Source organism: Pithys albifrons, chromosome 14 (genome assembly GCF_047495875.1).
Source record: "Pithys albifrons albifrons isolate INPA30051 chromosome 14, PitAlb_v1, whole genome shotgun sequence".
Classification (NCBI taxonomy): domain Eukaryota; kingdom Metazoa; phylum Chordata; class Aves; order Passeriformes; family Thamnophilidae; genus Pithys; species Pithys albifrons.
In genome coordinates, this window is record NC_092471.1 from 14,044,786 (window position 1) to 14,067,042 (window position 22,257).

The 22,257-nt window shown below is 39.0% G+C and overlaps 1 protein-coding gene across 6 annotated transcripts in view; it reads right to left on the reverse strand.

Annotated features, from left to right (window-relative positions):
* AFF2 (ALF transcription elongation factor 2) overlaps positions 1-22,257 on the reverse strand; it is a 334,844-nt gene that overhangs the window by 279,512 nt on the left and 33,075 nt on the right. The window contains exon 1 of one of the 6 annotated variants that reach the window (XM_071569500.1): positions 21,096-21,174. The exons of the other annotated variants lie outside the window; for them this stretch is intronic. Coding sequence (XP_071425601.1) covers positions 21,096-21,118 — 23 coding nt within the window. The 5' untranslated portion in view covers positions 21,119-21,174. Of the gene's footprint in view, positions 1-21,095; positions 21,175-22,257 lie in introns of those variants that run through there. 6 annotated transcript variants of the gene reach the window in all.

Consider the following 22,257-nt stretch of genomic DNA (forward strand, 5'->3'; position numbering starts at 1 on the left):
GCTTTCTTCACTATTATCATCAGAAAGAAGGCAAGGGCTGTCTCCCTTTGAAAGAGACTGACATATCAGTGAAGGAAGAGACAGCAGAGCAAAACTACTGCGATAAACCTTCAGGGTGAGCAATCCTGCAAGAGCCTGTTTCTAGCAAGACTCAGGTTTAATGAGCTCTTCAATGGCTGTGACCCCTCATCATCAGGGACACTGGGTATAAGAAGAAGGGCTAGTTTTAGACAAAGTGCTCCCCAACAAAAAGAACAATTCCTTATTTATGAAAGGAGAAGGAAAAAAAAAAACAAAGCAAACATCACCATTATTTCTATAACATCTTAATGGTTATCTCAGTGAACTGGATCCAGATTCAGCAGAATCAGCCTCAGTCTTACCTGCTGGTTCCTACACTAAATATTCCATGTACATAACTGTCGGTTTGAGCCAGTGTATATTGGCCTCTTCAGACGAAAGAAAATTGGTGTCGGCAGCCTCCTGAGCACATTTTAATAATCAGCCTGATCATGGGTGCATGGCAGCTGCTCGATTGATGGTGTTAGACAGCGAATAAAGAAAGATGCCAGCAGTGCCCTCAGATCTGACATAACGAGGGAAACATCAGTCATTTGGCTAAAAGGCTCATAAAGGCTCCATCAGCTGTGACACAGGAGTCTGTCTTATGCAAAGCTAATGAGGAAATGTGGCAGCGTTAGCATTCTCTTTAGACAGTAACAAGTTGCGAGTGAGCTGCATTTCAGATGAAAAATTCAGTTGAAAACAGGGCAGTTTTCATGATCTTTGCCTAAATAATATGCTGATGTCTGGGAAAGAGTGTTAGAAATGAGAAGATTTTGAAAGGCTTTTAGGACAGCCATTCCCAATGCTGGCAAGCCTGGATATTGATTCCGAATTGATACTGTGTGTATATAAGGCTTAGTTATCTGCCTAGATTTTCACCACCTTCACCAAGGACCTCAGACTCACATAGGCTGCTCTTCCTCTTTAATGCTGGGAACTACTGGGTGTCCAATGGTCACCAATTAACAAAAACTGGGCACAAACAGAGCTTTCTAATTGATCAGTGCAGACCGGAATGGGAAGCAGTGAAGACACAGCTGGGTAACCCAGTCCTGCACTGGCCTGCTGCTTCAGGCCCCTCAGGGCTTGGGAAGCAGCCGTTTGGAGTCATTTGAGAACACTGCCCATCTCTCCTATGTGAATATTTTAAAGCAGTCGTTCTCCAGGAGGGTACCAGCAGCTCACCCTGCCCGTGTATTGGGTTGCAGATGTAGCCTGTGAGAACAGCACACCCCGGAGCTGTCAGAAGGGTTGCTTTGGAGGGTAAGGTAACAGAAGGCGAGCAGGGAAGAAGAGACTCTCAGATGAACTTTCAGTGAAATTTCCATTTCTAACAACTTCTCCCATTTCAGTTCTAGTATGTTGATATATTACACTAATTATAAAAATGACCTTCTCCCCTTTTACATTTTTTCTTCCTACCACTGCTCCAGTCAATAGATTTACAGTCTAATGTTAGTTCTGTGTATGCCATGAGAGCCATTCCAACAGCAACAGGGCATTATGAAAAAAGCAGTCAAAAGGTAATTAGAAATCTTGCTGAAATGTTATGTTTGCTATGTGAGGATTACAATGAATGATTCAACGAGCCTCAAAGTTCATCCTTAACACTGATAAGTGGGTTTCTGCCAAGAAATGCACAGCTGGTGACAGCAGGGATTCAGGGTTTGGGAGGGACACACACTTCTAAGGTGAAACTGGAGACAGGGATTAGAATCGGAGAAAACAAAGGAGGTCTTTATTCCTGGAAATGTTAAAGTCATTTTTCAGTGGCAAAGGAAATGCCATTTTTATAGCACATACCTAATCTTTCCCTTAGTTTTGATAGCAGATGTTTAGTTATATAGGTACAAAGTGGGATTCCAGTGTCAGAACAAAGGAAAAGGCCATCAGGTTCGTTTTCTGACTGCTCCTCAGGCACAGCATTACCACATCACATTGTGCTGTGGCCTCGTGTGTGCTGCTTTATGTACCTGCACCTTCAGCTCCACCTTGACAAAGCAACCAGAAAAATAAAATATTGATAAGCAGGGCTACATTGTGCACAAGGAGCTGTCAAAACAGAGATCCCAGCATGCTGGAACTGCAGATACCCAAGTTATCCACAAGTCCTAACATCCTGTTCCAGACTATCCCTTCCCAAAGAGACACTGCTAATTGCAACAGTAATATACAATGTAACCTGCCTGAAAAGGCAATCTGCTAACATAACTCCTATGAGGTTGTTCCCAAGCACTCTCAATTGTTCTAAGCAGTGTTTCCTTTTCCTTAGAGGTCCATCTTGATTGCATTTTAGCAGTCCTCTGAATGACCACTTACAACAAGTTTCAAAATAATACTCGTGGATTGTAGCTGCTACTAATGTTAATTAATTGATGTTTCTGAAAACTGTTGAAGCTCCTGAATGAAAGGTTAGACACTGTATCAGTGCTTCACTGATATTAGATAAGAAAAAAATGTCTTTCTTATGAAAACTAATTCTCTAGACTCTTTTTAGACCTCTGTGCTGTAAACTCTGTTTAGCTGCTTTCTTCATAATAATGACTTACAGACCATAATACTTTTCCTGGGAAGAGACTCCAAAATTGCACCAGCACTTTCGAACACCCTGTCAGCATCAGAGAGTCCCACTGCAAGTGGTCTACGTGCATAATTTTTTAACAATAGGTCTTTATTTCTGCTGAAAGTTAATATCACTGAGGTATTTCGCTTTTATCTAGTTCCATTTGCACTTATATTTGCTTGGTAATGTGGCTTTGCCAAGTTATACTGATATGAATTATAGATTATTGGTTTAGGACACATTTTTTTATTTTTCAGCTTGTATTTTAGAACTGCACAATTTGTAGATGGTATTCTTCGTAGTTTACTTTCTACTATGTATCTGGTATAACCACACTGCCATTTAGTATAATGTATTAGGTTAAGGCTATAGACTGCCTAGTTTGTGAGAAGCCAGTCAAATTTTCCTGAGAAATAAATGCATGCCCTAAAGCCATTTCAGCAAAATACTAAATGGTAAACAATTACAATGCTTATGCTAAGCTCCGTGTTAACAGCTGCATGTATTACAGACTGACACACCGAACATTGATACAGCAGTGGCTGTGCTGAACATATTTAAAACCATATTTCAAAGCTTGTAGCATGCCAACATGCAAATTAATAAATTCTTCTTTCCAAATGTCACCGGCATGGTGATTTCCTGCCAGCCGGAGCATCATTCTCCTGAAGCAGTAAAAGTAACACAGTCAATCTCCTCTGAATCCCATCTCCCCTGCTTCCTGCAGGGTCCCTGGGAGTTTATGATTCATATTCTGAAAGCTGTATGCAGTAGCCCTTTGGGGATATATATTAATGAAGAAATTTTCTCACGCCAGAGCTGCCTCTTTATTGGAGTACGAAGGGTACAGTCTGTTCTGAGCGGCTTTTTAATTTCTCATAATTAACCCTGCCAGAATTAACATCAGTAGCATCACTGACAGCAAATTAAAGAAGCCACATCTGCAGAGTCAAAGCTTTTTTCTGTGTTCTCCTCTCCCTCCTCCCCTTTTCAGCCCCCCCCATTTTCTGTGTGTTTAAAGAAGAAAGTTCTCAAAGTCTGACAAGACGATCATCCTGTCATTGCACTAAGAGCCCTGCTGGGATAGGTATGATTAGAGCATTTTCAGACTTCCCTGCCGTTAATACCAACCTATTTCAGCTCTTAACTGGCCACGTGCCATGTAGATTTGTGGCAAAGAACCATGGTTTCAGGTTTTTTCCCTCTATGAAGTACAGTGGCTCACCTGATCTCCACTGTGAGTGATGGAACCAAGATCTAAAGCCCTCTGAAGCATTCAGACAGTTTCTTCTGCTGTCAATGTATTAAAACCCAGATCAGCTGTGCTTTGAGTCTCTACAATATAGCTTTATACCAGCCCCTTTTACACAATTCTAGGCGGATGATGAAAACATACTATGAACACCAAGGTACCAAACAAACACATTTTTTCTTCTGTTAAGCTAGAAATAAATGTGTTAAGTTTTGATATTCCTGCAGCCACTTGAACGTAGAATTTCAGAGAAGGAGAAAGGGGATGGACTATCAGTGTCCTATCTGATTTTCTCCACTACATGCCTGAGAGGAGAAAGAGATCCCAGAGAAAGCCCAAGGAGGTAAACACCATTATAAGAATTACAGTTCAAGGCCTCCTGGCCCCGCATGAGTGCTCTGAGCACCAAGGCTCTAGAGGCCAAAACTAGATTGGCTTACACAAATATTTACCCTGTAGTTTGATCTTTTGCTGAAAACTGACAAATTATGAAGTTGAAAGGTCTAACAAAGGTGAGATACAACATGACTGCTGCTGTTACAGTCACATGCCAAGTTACAGTGCGTGAATTTAAAAACAGTGCTTCTCCATTCATACACCTACCAATTTCTGTGGAAATCGTATTTATTGATCCTCTTATTCCCTTGGTCTAATCATAGCCTTTCTTCAGCAATGAATGAAACTTATGATCAGGGTCACTTTGCTTTCTGCAGGACAGACCCTAAGGCACACACATCTTTCCACAGAATCACGCTAGGAGATGGTCATTTTAAAGCCACAAGGAGAATTTTCAGTACTATCCTGCTACTCTGGACTTGCTTTGTTCCATATTGTCTTCTTCCTAGGGGCCTGGTATTTCATCTGAATTGGAATTTCCAAGTGTTAAAACATTCGACTGGACTTCAAAACATCCCTGTAAAGAAATATGCAAATTTTGCAGAATATGGTATGTGAAGTATCTTCCACCAATTACCTGGTATGATGCTACTGTAACACGTCAATCTAAAAAGCCCAAATTGACAAAGCCAATAATGTTTTCAGAGACTTGATAGCTTAAGATCAAGAATAGGGATTTCCATCAACAGGGGGCAGAAGTCAGGGAGAACACAATGGCTCTGAGCAAGCATGTGACAGCTAACAGAGGTGCACACACACTTCCCTCGACAAACCACAGATTGCACTAAAAAACACTGCAGTTGGTGTAGCATTGGAAACGTGCCAGTGCAACCAGAATGATGATAGCTCCTTGCATTGTCACCTGACTTGATAGGCACTGTTCGAACACAATCTGTGAGCAATTTCAGTGTGCCACAGAGACCACCAGAGGGAAGGAACCTGATTTACATTCAGCGGCCTGAAAGGTCACAGCAATGATGGTGCTGCAGATTACTTGCAGATATGACAGCAGCATCAATTGCTTGAGACTATAATATTAAGTGTTTGTGTGTGACTCTGTATATAATAATATGTATGTATAGTTCTGCGAGGAGGAAACTAAACTGGTAAATAACTTTCTGCATTAAAACTGGGAGACAACTGGATTTTTGCAGAAGTTGCCATTAACACAGACTTCTTCTGTGACTAGGGAGGCATAACAACCCTAAGAGGGAATGAGTTTAGGATAGTACCAGTACCATGAATGTTCACAATGGAAGAAGGAAGGTATATAGAACCAACATGCCACCTGAAAGGCAGCAGAAAATGAGGAGAGCCAAGCAGGCCCTAATGACAAGCTCTTCAGTTGGCTGTAATTCTCATGTAATTCAGATTGCTTTTTTTGCAATGTCAATAATCAGTAAATTGTTCCACAAGCAGCTACAGTCCTGGACCATATTCTTGTCCCCCTTTAACTTCTCTGATCTCTAAAAAAGCCTCAGCATTTTAATTAACTTCCTGTGACTCTTCCCAGCAAACACTACTAGTTGAGAAGATTATCAACTGAAGCGGATTTCTGGGGTTGAGTCTTGAAAGTCCTTAGGTAATTATGAGAGGTTTTCAATGGGCAGCTGATATTCACACATGTTTCTGAGTTGATCATCTTAATTTTATGACCATTTCCATCATTAACATACACCTTTTTAAAGGTCTACAGATGGACAGCTTAGCTGGGAGTGCTGTAGCATAATAGGCCAGGAAAGAGGGAATACACTTGAAAAGAAACAGCCAGTTGTTCGGAGCAACTGGGAAAGTATTTAGAGCTTAGTGTAGAAAAATCTCTGAAGCCATTTGTTCTGTGGTATGGCTGCAGTAAAAGAAACAGCAACAAGGACACAGATGCATCAACCAAGGGCTGCAATACAAATCACAGGAAGCAAGATGATTTCTCTGATAACTAATTCACAATTGGAATTCTGTCCACAGTTTTAAGCATCATACAGTTAATTTTACTGTAGAGGGGGTGCAACTTCAGAAGCCTTAACTCACCTTGGATACTTAAAGATCTCATGTCAAGACAGGCCAATGTGACTGAATTTATTCTTGCTAAGAAACAGACAGACAACTTGGAAATGACTGAATAGAAATATTTCATTTCAGATTAGGAAAATTTTTAATATAGCACAGAGATGTGGGAGATGGAGAGAACCTGTTCATTACCAGTTTAAATGAAATAAAGAAAGCCAAAACTGTAGGCATCATTTCACATTTGGAAATAAAGAGCCAGTATCTGCTATCAGTGACAGCTATAAAAGTCTCATCGACTTCAATGAAAGCTGCAAGTGTGCATCTAATTGAGGAATCTGGATCACAAAATGTAAAGAAAAATCATTTTGCTTAGAGAGTAATGAATATGCCATATTATGCTGCCAAGTAATATTATTGACATGAAGTCTCAATGAGTTTATGAAACAGATTGATATTTTTATTAGTAGAGAGTAGATTGAAAGAGATTGACAAAACAAAATGAGGATGAAAATAGGTAAAAGAAAGCAGGCTTACTGGGCCAAATGGCTTTTTCATGTCCATAAATTGCTAAGTGTATTTCTAATTAATTTCCCAATTCAAACAGCCAGAAATAAAAAACACAGGCTTTTGAGTGTGCTGTGAACTCAGGAGAGACTCTGTAGACTTGGACAAATAATAGTATAAAACGGTTTATGAAACCAGAGGGTTTATGGTCTATAAATAACTTCCATGTATTTTTATTCTTTACACGTACAATATTACTGAGGACTGGATGATAGCTTTCCACTGCTGCCTGGTTGACTTCTTCCACACACACACCCAAGGTAATGACGATATTGATCCTGAAGAGACATTTTTTGAGACAGATAAAAAAGCCACACAACAGAACTAATAGAAAGGGCCTAGCAACTTAGTGGTAAAGCTGTGGTCCTTTAAGTGAATAGCAATTGGCTATACAGTTTAAAACCTACATCCTAATAACTTCAGGGGTCTGGGATGAAAAAAGAAAAAAAAAAAGAAAAAAGAGTAAGACATCTAAAAGATGACTTACGGCAGATAGTGTTTTTAACAGCCCTTTAGATGGTTATCATAATTTTTTTGAAATCTAAATATTATTTAAATCAAAAAAACCATAAGATGTGTATTTGTCAGTGTAAACAGAGACTTGCTGAGAAAATGCTTCTGATCTTTAGGACTTACAGCACGCTCTTTTTTGGCTAAATGTGCAATTCAAAATGTGCCTAATTCCTAAAATCCATATATGTGACACTGCCTGGGTTTCCATGACTACTGCTCTGAAAACCATATTAATTATTCAAGAGGTCCATGCCATTCTCCCTGCGTTCCATAAGGAATGCTGGGAAGCACTGTCTGCCTTTATAGAGCAATACAGATATTTTAAAGGACTGCATCACTGGCTCTAAATATCATAGATATTTTCTTACACCACTATGACATCTGCATGATAGGTCCCATAAATATTATTTAAACACTCCAGTGCATCAGTACAAAAAAGAAAAAAAACCAAACCAAAACAAAACCCACAAAACAGAAAAACTCTCCTCTTTGCTTTTTTTCTTCTATATTTCAACAATCTTCAAAAAGGTGCTTTAATTCTAGTCTCTGTTTATCATCCTGATATAATCCTATTTTAAACAAAGTCAACTGGCTTGCATGCAGGAGGGATTACTTCCCTGTGTTTTTCTAGAGGATATAGTTTCAAATTGTAAAACTTACATTAAATCTAATTTCTCACATCAGCTGTGACTAAGCAGCTGTTTGCCATATCTGTTGATCTCTGTGTATTTTAATAACCATAATCAGCGCAAGGAACATTCTTTACAGATAACGTTATCAAAACACAGTGTAACAAAGTAAGGAATGTCAGTGTTAAGCAGCTCATACCACCGCCGACGTCCTGTCACAGCGGAGCCATCAGTGCCAATCACCCAGAGCAGCACTGGCGCATTACGGGGCCAACTACTCAAAGGCAGAGAAGAAAGAAAAGTGGGCCAGATCCTCTTCGAGTGGGAGCAAAACAATGGAGTTACTCCAGATTTATACCTGTGTGAGTGGCCCAGCATCAATCTTGCCGATACAGTCACTTGGGATCTCAGATTGGCATATAAGTAATAGGCGGTCCCTTATGGAGAGAGTCCACAGGATGAAAGACAAAACAAGAGCTTTTCTGCAGAATTTTTTGAGTCAAACCACTGTATGAAATGACACTGCTGAGATATACTGTAGATCTCAATTAAATGCTCTCTATTCCTTCCATATTTTAGCTATAAAATAATATTCTTTTTTTAATGTCTATATACTTAAGGAATATTTTTCTGCTAAAGAAAATGTGTTTCTTTTCCTTTCCAGAACCATCAAGTTACAGCTCTATTACATTTCCCAGTAACATCTATAGAATATCTGAACATGCTGCTGCCCTTTTACCTAAAGTGGGGATTTAAATGGTAAAGGGAATCCAAATTTCCCCAAAGCAAGGATATAGCCTTCTTTTAGTCCTGTCACCACACAGAAAAAAAGCGAAGTGAACAACAGAGAAAATAGAGCTCCAGATTCAAAGCCTTTCGAAATCACAATACCATAAACACATCTCAGACTGACACTCCCTGAGCATGATCAAATGCACTATAGTAAACAAACCAAAAAGTGCAGAAACATTTTCCAGTCTCAGAATCACAGGAACACCTATCATGCCTGTGCGTACCTCTCCCAGTGTAGTGTCTCTTTACAGCACCCCTCACACATCACCTTGTAGAAGCTGCTCTGCATCCTGACGTGGGTCATGGCATAGCAGAGGTGAAGAACTGGGATGGCAGTTTTGTCTGATCATCTTCCTCATCCTGTATCACCTACTTACCCTCTCTCATCTGCCTCCACTCCTAACATTTGCTGGATGAAAACCTCTCCCCCTGGGCTAAGGACAGCACCCAGCACAATCCTTATCCTCCCTCAGTTCAGCTGTAGCTCCAAGACACTGCTATGATTCAGCTAATATAATACTACATACAATAATCATTTCCAGTTGTCTGTTTCCAGGTTTGTTTTTCTGGGTTTTTTTAATCATCCTCACAAACACATTTCACTAACAGGGCACCATCATTACTATTATTATTTACTATTCAGATTGCAGCTCTAGTGCCCACAGTGAGCATTCTTTATTACTCCCAAGTTCTCACTTGCCATACAAAGTCCTCCATCCAAATACAGATAAAAAGTAATTTCCTCAAGAGCAAGGTGTGAACTGAGCATACTTAATTGTGCACTGTTATATCAACTGTATAATGTTGCAATAAAATTCCAAAACAATGTGATTAAAAATTATACCAAATGAGGATACCTAGGTGCCATAGCCAGTCAAAGCGCATTTATCCAATCTAAATTATATGCTAAGCAAATAAAATAAACATGCAATTTGCTAATTAAAGTGTGCTCTCATGTATCCTGCAACCACCATAAATTATACAGCAACGTTTAATTTTTTGACTGTTTAGCAACGTTTATGACTGCTTTACTAAATTAAACACAGAATGAAGTGGGGAAATTAGCAGGAAAACAGTGCTTTCCCTCTCCCATTTCCTTTCAAATTTATTTTTTCCATAGTTTTGCTGGTTTTTTTTCTTTTTTTTTTGCACCTTCCTATAACAGCATCTTAATTTTACTGCATATTTTTCCCATTTTTACTTCCAAAGTGTATGTTCCACCCTATGCAATGACAGCTATCTGCTTCGGCAAGTTCTCTCCAGTACGGAAGTCAGAGTATCTTGTTTACTTTATGTGAATACTCTTTTAATAAAAATTCTATGCTTGAAGTTCCCACACAATGACAAGAATGTTGGGGTTTTCCCCCTCAAATAAGATAAAGAATTTTTAATTCATGTCACCCCAAACCTACTGCCCAAATCACAAATGGCATCTGCCTGAGTTCTAATTGGAGTTGTGTACCTTCCATAGTCTGGAGTCAAATACAGAAGCCTTTCCCAGATTCCACACGAGGGAAACTGAAAAGTTGGGGTTTGTTTTCTTTTAAAATATAAGAAAAGTCTCAGACTCTCTTTGGCTGGCAACCAAGTCAGCTGTGTTTTAGATTCCTCACAATGTTTTATCCCAGGATATGGTCAGGTAAAGACAAGGAGGAATGGGGGAGTGGAAGCCACTGTTCAATACCTTACTCTACTCTTTTCTACAACGGTATTAGTTATGGGATCTCTTATCCCAGTTTCTCACTTACCACACTTCTTCCCTTCACACTCATACAGAAGGCAAAATACCAGTAATTCCTAGAGGAAAGAAGTGGTTCACTGTCAAATATCCTAGAAATGAATGCATATGCCAGGAGAAATTGGTCAGCACTCTGCACCAAGTGGGGTCTCTTACAAAAAAGCAACCACAGAACACTTTCTCCAAATCTTTCAGTTGCACTTTAGAATAACATTGTTTCATACATGTCTTCCTTTCACAGCCGCTGAGTTCGTGAATGTATCTGTACTTTGTTCATTATGGATGCCTTTTTAATTGGTATTACTTGGCTGGGAGGATCAGTGAGTTAGCTCAGTGCTGCCCAATTTGCAGTTTTGCTGCGAGACCTTTTCCCTTAAAAATACTCCTAAATTCCTGTCTTCAATGAAAACTGCCTCTCAGCAGAACAAGGAAATAATTTTGTTACCTAATCTACCTCCTGAAACCTTGCCTAAAGACAGCTTCTGGCTCATTGGTAATTTATTTTTTGGAAAATGGGGGGAAAATGCATTTCGTTTTGTCTTTCAGGCCATCCTTTTTCTAATTTTTCCTGCTGACTGACATTCAATAATATTGCTTCTGCAATGAACAGAAAGCACTGGATTTCCTTGAAAAAAAAGTTGCAATTTAGAAAAAAAAAGGCAATTTCTTTTTCTTACACATACACAGAGATACGTTAGGTAGAAAATAACCTTTATGACTTGCTCATGGCTGGATATGACACCATCTCTCAAACCTCTGCTTATACCACTTGATGCAAAATAATTTTAAGTACTAGACAGAAACAATCCTTGCAACCCTGCAGGTTGAAGGATGAATCATTTTCTGCCCTTGGAATTATGTCTCCATCTGCTTTGATTTTTAGGATTGGAACTAGATCTTAGACAAAGAAAGTTGATGCCAACAGCTTGTGAAGCCAGTGCCCATGAAAGGGATGTACTGGTTTTAAACTGAATGGCCTGTGTCAGTAAGAATTGCCAGGCTGACCTCTCCAGGGCAAGGATACCATGTGTTAATTGAGGGAACCAGAAGATGCCTAATTTAGGGGTTATAAAGTGGATTTACTTAGCATAAGTGAGATTTTAGACCACTACTATTTGGTCCAGCTGTTGATCAAACTTCGCACATTTACATATGACCTTCCTCAATCCCTCCTCCCCACCTGCCCAGCTGAGAAAAATCAATAGTGCTTTGTTGTAGGGCTATGAGAAATTCCAGAAGTGCAAGATAAGCTACTCTCTCAGTTCAACCCCAATATCCAATGGAGCTCAAGGAAACTCACAATTACCAGGGCTATGGCTCACTATTTCTGTGTTATTATGACCTAAGAATATTATAATGCTCGAAAAAAAATAGTTGTCATAATTTCCAAATTTCTTTCTGCAAGACCCTGACATATCATGACCTTTTCGATGAGGCCTGAACTTTTGGACAAATGGAATCGGAAAGTCTCCCATCTTCTCCTCCCAACACATAACAGTGAAGTTATTTTTAAAGTAAAAAACAGTGGTAGGAAACATTTTTAATTCCCAAACTATTTAGAAGAATCCATTTTATGAAAAAAAAGTAACTGAGTTACAATACAATTCAAGCACTTTGTAAAGTGGGATTTGCCTCTGCTTTACCACTGTGAAGCCAAAGCAATACCACAGGACTGAATTGTATAAAGAGCAGACTTCCCAAAAATAAAGGAGACCACAGCCCTGCCTGTTGACCTCTGTGGGATTTTTGCTTAAGTGATTATTGCAAGATGAAGCCTTTTGACATAAAGAGGAATCAAACTGAATTTTAAAAGAAAAATATGTAACAGAAAATGCAAGGCAATTATCTGATTACTAATAGGAAGAGGTACAGAGTAACGATGTATAATGTTCAAGGGATTACCCAGCTTTGAACAATGCTTGCTTAACAGCTGCTACCGAACTGTGGTTTGTGTACTTGGCAGAGAGTTTCATTAATGATAATCTACAGTGTTTACAGCCCATAGGCCTCTAAATATGTTAAGAACCTTTTTTATTTGTATTTTATAATCCTTTTCCCTTATGTTTTATGTTTTTCTTGATATTTTTGAGATCTGAGGGGGTTTATGTTTCAAAATGATTCATTCTGCTCTGACAACTGCAGAGCAAGATTGCAGTAAATGTTCCCTTGTTATCAAGACTATGTATTTATAAACAGAAAGGAAAACCATCTAAATTCATACCAGGGTTTGGATCACCACCAGCTAATACATTCAGATGCCAACATACAGTGCTCCATTGTTTACATGAGAAAGTAAATGTCAAACAGAGGTGTCTCTGCCAGTTACTAGATATTCCTCAGTCACTCCTTGGATCTGTCAGGTTGTAGCAAATTGAAACTGCCTTATTTTTGAAGCTGCACTTGACCTGAACTTCATTTAGATGAATCCTGCAATTATTTTAAAGATACAGTATTGATTAAGACCTAGATTTGCTTTAAAATTGGGTTTTCAAACGTTTCCCTGATCTGTTCTCTATGGCAACACTTAGGTAATATCAGGAAAACGGAACATAATTAAGAATGTAATTCTGTTGTGGAGGGGATTATGCATTTTGCAGTACACCAGGAAGATCATCAGGATTCAAACGCCAAGTCACTGAGTCCTGGCTGCAATTGTTTGGACACACAGCATTTCAGTGGCTATGATTCTGTCATGATAAAACCAAAGGAGATTATTTCTTCAAAGCTATTAGCATAGTTAATTTTGACACAGGACAAAACACTTCTCCTGCAGTATTTCCCCCTCTTTTGTCCTCTACCTCTTTTTTCACGGGATTCGTGCCCATTCCTGCTGCAGAGCCCTCCTGCCAGGATGTGCTCCCCAGGTCCGTGGCACTACAGAGAGCCCCTTCACCCACAGCAGCACCAGCCAGGGACTCCCAGGGATGTGTTATCCCTGTTCCAGCTGGTGTCACAGGGCCACAAACACTGCATCAAAACCCACTAGAGGTTTGGTTTTTTCACACTGGCCCTCCAGTGTGCTGAGTTGCTGAGCCAGCCTCACTAAAATGCACACTTGAAAGAAATCCTCTCCCCTCCTGATCACTATTGGTTTCTATAGAAACAAGAACGAACCTCTGTTCTTCTCTAAATTTTTCCCCTAATGCTTTTTGCAGACTGTATGAAACCAATTTTTTTTATATTATTTTTTAGACTCCACAGCTTCCCATTTCTAACCTCATTCATCCAATTAAAGAAGAATAGACTAGATAAAAAATGGCCATGGGGTTTAAATTTTAAGCAACTCAATCCTATGCATTAACTCTCTGTGGTCAATCCATCTCTCCTGGGTCATTTTATGACTCAAGCATTTCAAAGTAAATAGTTTAAAACAATGGTACATCACCAGAGTTAAAAGGGGTCAAGAGGATATTTACTTAACCACCAGTTGACTTTTTAACTTAGACATATTTCAGCAGTTACTGTATTTAAATGAAATCCATCTCCCCAGCATCCCCATAAATTACCCTAAAACTCCAGGGTTCCCATCCATGTTGTGAGCCACCATCCCAATGCCTGCAACTTCTTATTTAGATAACTGTGATGTTTGCTTGCTTTGCTATTGTGCCCTTCTCCAGAGACTGCATTTGCACAGGAATTGCTAAGGCTTGTAAATATTGTATCTGCCTTCTTGTAATCACTGCGCAAATATACTTGCAGTCAGTCACATTAAAAAAAACCCAACCCAATAAACTAAGGGTTGTTGAGCCATGAAAAATTTCTAACAGCAGTTTGACTTAAAAATTTAAAGAAAAAAAACTTTACAACAAACAGACTATTGGACTACACTAGCCAGAAGGGTAAGCAGTAATACAAAAATGTTATTTGGGATCTACCGTCCTCTCCTATCACAGAAAAAGGAAGCAATAATCATTATTCACACCATGATGATGCAATTTAATGCTGTTTTATAAAAACAATGAGCACTCAATTTCAGCGCACACAAATAACTTTCTTTTATAGTCAATTCATATTTACTCACACGTTTACTTGGGAAAGTTTAACATTCATGCACATACAAATCACTTACTGTAGGTAGCAAGTTGAACTAAACAGAATAGAGGTTGATTATATTAGGCAACTGCAGATGGGACCAAATTGATTCCTCATGATGTACTAACACAGTAAAGTGACACACAGGACAGCTTCTGTCCACAAATCTGAAGGAAGAATTTAGTGCCAATACTGGTTTTCCTGAAGTTGTTACCATACCAGCACTGTCAGAATATCAGCAAAGATAAGAATGGGACTTGTGTCACTACAATCTACGAAGTGTTATTTGTTTTACAATCCTATGTTAGCCATTTTTTGCTTTAAACAAATTAAAATCCTCCTGCAGGTGCTAAGAATATTATGAGAGTTGTAAACTGAACAAAGTGCTGTGTCAGATTCCTCCCTACTTAAAGTCTAAGTCAGCACACAATTCTTCTACCACTATATATAATGTTATGACTTTCAGTATCAGCTCTGATGATCCAGCACAACAATGTGCAGGACTGAAGTCACCTCAAAGCCCTTGGTGGGTCTGGTTAAGGCTGTTATTCAAAAAGATACTTCTTCCTAATGAAAGAGGAAAAGAAAAAAAGCACTTATTTTATTATTTCTTTCAGTAAATAATTTGTCTCATGTTTTTCAATCTTTTTTTTTTCTTGTTAGATTCAGCATGGCAGATACAAACGCAAAACTATTAATTCAACACAGAAGAAATGAGTAAAAAACATGCCAATGTTGTATTTTTTTTGTGAAACAGTCTATCACTGAAACAGCTGCTCAATATTAATTGTTTTCCGTTGCCAGAGAGAACTTGTCCCATAACTAACATATTTTCAATTTCTTAGAAAAACAATTACGGAGTGTTTGCTTCATAGGCACTAATCACACTAGAAGTCATCAATTTGCAGAGGTTTTGTTTCATTTCACCATAGAAAAGTATTCTGTGTCTATAAAGAACTGTTTTCACCATCAAGTTTCATGCCACTTTGTAACATTTATGACAAAACAAAAAAAAAAGAGGGAAAAAAGACAAAAATCAAACAAAAACCCCAACAGTCCCAGCACAGATTGGCACTCCTCAGAGGTAAACATGAGAAAAGATATATATGACTGGATTGTTTATTCCAGCACTCAGCAGTCCATCCATGGTACACTGATATTAACAAGGATGGAAATATCGAATGCCTGGTGATCTGCCAAAAAATTGTATGGTACCTACTATGCATTTTCTCTCTGTCTCTCCAGACAGCGAGAGCTCTGCAGCACTTCATGCATAGAAACCTATTTTAAAGGATATATTGTTCAAAGAGGGACCCTGAAAATCTCATGTCAAGAACCAGGAGAAATGTGTGTGCCAAAGCCAACTATTACTGTCATACCTAGAAAGCATTTAATATATGCTAAACTCAAAGTGAACAGATGGATGGTACAGAAGAGTGCAAGACTTATGTTATTAACTAATTGCTAGTTCAGAAAAGCTCTGTGAAAGTACAAAATCTCTCTGCCAAGCATTAGACTGCAATGAGGCCTACTCGTCCCTAATACGGTGGTTGAGGAAGAAAAGACACCTTACTGAAATTATAAAACTTTTAGAAGGGAGAAAAAACCCCATCAACTTGAAAAAATCCCAGAATTTTAGAAGCACATACAGTGGTACAGTGTACAGTAACAGCAGAACATGCCTTCATTCATTACCTTCCTCCTGGTTTACCCTACACACAACTCCAGGTTGCACTTGTGCGTGTCCATCTCCAGCTCTCCTGACACAGTTAACAGAACCCTCTGCCTGTTTGCAGTGGCCACTATTACAAGATTATGTAGCAAAACAAGAATATCCAGTTGTTGGTCATTGATTTATCTATAAAACAGTAACTGTAAAAATGATAGAAGAGGTTCTGCACTAGACAGTCTTGTGAAACAGTTTATTACTTAAGCATTAATGACCCGTTTAGAGGTCTTTACTGGTCAGGTAATGACCAGCTAAAGGAGTTAAGGGCCCGAGGCAAAGCACTCCAATAAAACCCTGCATACAGCATGTGTTTGGTTCCTCCAAATTCTATTAGGAAAGAGAAGCGTAAAGGGTAATGAAAGACATGTCCAAGAGGCACTCGTATCAGCCCTCTCATTTTATATTTGGCATAACACACATGGCCTTATTCCAGCGGCACAAATCATTCCTTGTTTATACTACCACCTATCACAGGGAAGAGCAGTAACTACAGCTGAAAATGGCCAGCCATGATGTTAAGGACCCTGTTGCTTTGGGCAAATAAACCTTCCTCCAACTGACAGAGCATGTGCTATTATTACATGAACACCCACTATCCTTTGCACCTATGGAGGACACATGCTCAAAAGGACAAGAAAGGAGTCAATATATGCTGCCAGGCATCTAAACCAGTCCTGCCAGTCCTAAATCCTACTCTAGTAGTATTAACAGTGGAGCAATTAAATGCTTTCTGTATTCCTAAGCAATTCTACTTGACTATGAATGTCCCCTTGCTTTTTACTGTTTGCATTATGAGAAAATTCTTATTAAAATGGAGTTTAATATTGATATCTCCACTCTAAGACTGAGACAGAACAGCTGTATATATATATACTTGCCAGTAAATTAGAAAGCCAAGGTTTGGAACACTACACAGGACCTCACTCTTGGCTTCCGAGGCAGGTAAAACACTCAGGCCCACATAACCGCATCCCGCTATTACCACCCCACAGCAGCATTGATTTTGGTCCTGATTTACAGCATCATTTGTTCTTGATAAGAGCCACTTGCCAGCACTACTCAGAAAAAAGTAAAATACAATCTAAGAGTGGAAATTAGAAATAAGAGAGGATAAGAGGTTAAGAACTGCTAGAAAACTGTGTGAAGATTCCTGTATTTGCAGGATGAGATGTTCCAGGTATAGGCAAGTTTATTGTCTTGGTATTTATTACTGTGTCATCAACAGTAAAACAAGGATAAAGAACATTCTGATGACTTAGTCAAAAAGTTACTTAATTTAACTGCCACTTCTATGCCTATATTTCCAATGTTTATTTTAAAAACTACTCTGTACTGTTTACCTAATTGTAATAGTTTTTTTAGAGTATTTTCAACCTTTTGGTGTGTAAACAGCTTTTTAAGGCATGCTCAAGGCTCAGTTCAGACCTTAACAATCCTTCAGAGCCATTGCAGCTAATCACATTACATTAAGCCAAGTTTAAGTTTAACTTATCTGAGTAGAAAAATGGTGCCTTAATACTTACACCTTTCAACTTTCAAGGTTAAATATCTCAGTCCTCCATTTCACACCATCTGAAGTGATCACAACATGGGATAGGCATTTACTGAAATCAAATTTTCCATCAGAAGTGGGCAGAGCAAAAAACATTCACAATACTGCATAGATATGATTATTGTTTTAGATACATACTTTGAAGAGTTAAGGATACAAAAAATAAAACTCAGGCCCTAACTAAAAGTTGATGCAGCGCATGCAGCACAAAGACTGAAATCAAACCAGAGGATTTACTTGCCTTTTAGAGTCCAATTATAAACTTTTGCAACACAGGGTTAACAGCAGAAGTGCTGACACAACATGAAGTATATAGTGGCGCCTGCAAGCAGCACTATAATTAATCTAAGTGTACTGTCATTACACTAAACACTGCTGCTGCAGGATCATTCCAAATCATGAGGCGCTTTCCCTGTTTCTCAGATAACATGCAGTTTATTTCCAATCATGTACGTTCCCAGTCATGGCATGATTTGCTAAAGGAACATTAGGTCTTGAAGCAATATCTTAATCAAATCAGAATCTTCTTCTGTAAAACAAATCTTTGGCTTTTGGAGAATTAGTAACATCTAATGCCTTAGGATAGAGATGTGAAACTGTGAGCTGAAAAATGCACTGCTGGAGACCATACTCAGCCTCCTTGCTTCCAGCCATTTACAAGTACATCTATCTAACCTCCTACCTACACACCTCCACTTTATATGGTCATAAACCACCAATGCAATAACTAAATTATACCCTGAAAACTCCAGGTTTGAAATGGTTGTATGAAAATTCACCTCATGTGGTTTATTCATTTCTGCAAGAATACAAGGCTCTTACTCCTTCTGGATGAAACTCGTTTAAACAAAGCCCAACCGCAAACACCCATAAATTAAAGCATTATTGGTATTTACGAAGAGGCACACTTAAATAGAATGAATTTTGTGTAGAAAGCTTAAATAGAGGAAAGAAGTGGGATCTTGCATATAAAACAATAACTGCATGCACCAAGTTAGTAAGTTCTTTGTGAAATAATACTTTGAAATATACAATACGAGGGAAGAAAAAAATGTATCCTGCTTGGAAACCTATTTATTCACGTGAATTTCTGATTTTTTCCCTACTTTGTCTCATATTCACTGAAGTCATACTGTCTTAAGGAACTAAGGAAATATGGGAACAGAAGGAATTTAAGTATTTTATAATATCTATCTGAAGCTAGTAATTTTTAATGGATAGACACTCATTCAGAATATATTCATCTTACTTGAACAAAAACTATATTTGAAGCAATTGTCTGGTTCAGGAACTTTGAGCATAAACACATGATTATATTTACCAATTAAATATACCAGAATTACTTATTCTTCACTTATCATATGCAGGTCACTGATTAAAGATCAATCAGAATTCTACAGTAGGATTTCTGTAGTAGTGACTTTAAACATGGAATTCGTAAGGTAAATTCATGTAAATCACTTTGGAAAACTCTTAGACTCTTCAGTGTAGTGCTGAATAAATTTATATACAGCAACTGAAAAAATACACAGTAAAAGTCAATAACAAGATAGAAGCCGTGGCCACTGGCCAGCACAGACCACTGAGTTGTTCAGCATCTTCATCCTGTGCAAAGAGTTCCAAGAGTGAGAATTAGGTAAACCTTTCTCAGAAGCACATGTATTTGAAAGACATTTATACCATCGAGCAGATGAATTGCAATTGTTCATACAAAGGCTACTGTGCTGCAAAGTCAAGATATTTTCCCCCATATATATATTTCATCCAGCAAACAAAGAAGACTGAAACACACATACATGCACATACATATTCAGAGAAGCCACAAAATATGCCTGATGACTACATTTTAAGGAGTGAATAATGATTACAGGCATACAGTCCTAACCCACAGTGTGTCAAAATTTAAGTAATATTAACCCAAAGTAATATTAACAAAGTAATCATACTTATTCTTTTGTATCTAAAGATGGCAGTCCAGAAACATTTTAATTTTGCTCCACTCATTGTGCTGGCAGTGCATTCATGCAACAGCACTGGCAGATAGACCAGGAAATTAATCTGGTTGCAAAGTAATTTCCCTCCCTCCCATTCCCACCCTCATTTAAAAAAAAAAAAAAAAAGGGAGAATATGCAGGACCAGTCCGCTGATTCACATTATGACATCCTAAAGCCAGTAGCAGCACAAGGCACACAGAATAAGTGCATGGCTGGGGTAAGACTAAAAGGCAGGACAGCATTTATCATATATGTGTCAGATATAAAGTTAATGAACAAACACACCTACAATTGACAGCATCAAGGCTGATGTTTTACAGGTGCTTACACAAATATCCAGGGTTCATTATCTCCTTTGTCTTATCAAGCTATCTAACTCCCACCTTTGGAAATCCAAACTACTTCTGGCTCAGACAACCACATAGAAAACTTATCACTGTAACAACTAACAGAGCAACCATGTCCTCTGTGCCAGGTAGCAGTAGCACATCAGGCCATTACTACAGAACTGGAATGGCCAAACGATGCCAGCTCTGTTATAGCCTGTAGGCACACCTGTAGTTATGAAAATTAAATTTAAAATTCACAGCACACGCACGCGCACACACACACACAGAGTCCACCAATTTCCTTAGTGGCAAAGTTCTCTGAAAGAGACTGCCGGAAAGCCGCTGAGAAAGAGCATCCTAGGCCAATGTCCTAAAGCATTTAGAAGAGAAATGACCAAGGGTGTACTGTCCCCTACGAATGAAGAAAGATATTAGCACCAAGAGACAAAGCAGGTAAGTTGCATGGCAGGTAATATTCCATCACTAGGCACACCTGGTTAACCTTTCACATGACCAGGTCACAAGAACAAGAATGACTCAGAGGACTGATAAGCGCAGCAGGTTTTGGGAGGCAGAGACAGGTCCTCAACCACTGCCTCCACAACTACTTAACCCACCTTCACATTCTTAACATTCTTTCCTCAGCAGCATGAAAGATCTGCTAAAACCAAAAGCAGCCAATGACATTGGGAAGCAATTAGTGCTCTGGAGACAAAGCAACCCACCATGGTGTGCCAGCCACGGTGACCCAGGTCCTGCTGTCACAGGCAATGCATACGCTCCCACATTACAACAGCAGCTCGCATCTGTCAGCCAAGACTAGAAGTAAGGATCCTAGCTATTTTGTCCCATTTCTACCACCTAAACAACATACCAACACTTCAGACCAAAGACCCAGCCACCCTCCTCAGGCAACAAAGCTACAGGATCAGACTTACTTCTGGTGCTGTGACTGCTGCATTTTCGGCTGTGTTGTAGCTCATCTTCAGGCAGGTGCATAGAGGCTGGTTTCTCCAGGACACCCTCTCCCTGGCAAGGGCAGAAGACTCCAGCTCCTCAGGGCACTGAGAGCCCCAAAGTCATGCTTTCTCTGTCATCAAGTTATTACAGAAAAGCCACGAAGTGCTATGAAGGCAAAAGCATTTTCTGAGGGTTTTGCTAGTTTCAAGGAGACAAGATGGGCTCAGATATCTCGCATCAGAAGAGGGCTGTAGGCACCAGATCATTAGTGGGCAGAAACAACCCCTGAGTCAGAGCCGTATGCCAGCCCTAAAAGGCAGGAGCTCAGACATCACCGTGGATCCTGCATTTGCTAGTGGCTAAATCTAGTGATTAGTCAGCACTGAGAGCTGCTGAATCACTCTTCAAAGGCACCTATCTCCCTGCTGACATCAGCGAGGCAGCCACCCACTCCACTGAAACAGTCTGGGCTGCTCAGCTATGGTCAGTCCCCTTTCACTAAGCCTGCACAAGGCCTGAACTATTGTACATAAGTTCTGATCCCTGACCTGCCACAATATATTGGCTAAAACAGTAATAATGTTGACATGCATAACAAAAAGATTGCATTAGTTGTCCATGTAATTTTTCTGATGACACAGTTTGAGATGTAATGCATTATTTACATTCAGTCTTTAAAATTATTAATATATTTTAAAAACTTTTAAAGTTCTTTTCAGTTTTGATTATATCTCTCATTATTAATTGTTCGGGTATTAATTATTTTAGATTAAATGAATGTAGGCATTGATATTCACAGAAGACAAATGACATACTAAGCAGATGAGACAATTAGCATGAATTACTTCAATAAACTTGAACTCTCCAAAATCTCTGCATCATTAAAAACTGCTTTTAATTAAAAAAAATCACAAGATTAGTATCGTATTTTATTACTGTGATTCTTTAACATTTTACTGACCATGACAGACTTCACCTGGCTAAATCTGAATTCTGTCAACTCTCATCGTAACAAAACCCAGTCTTAGAGATAAGGTGCTCTCCACAGGGGCCAAACAAAAGCTAATCAATGTTTACTAGCTACAGGACAATCTCTGAGTGAGGAAAATCTTTAGCCAATTCTTAGAGGAAACCAACTAC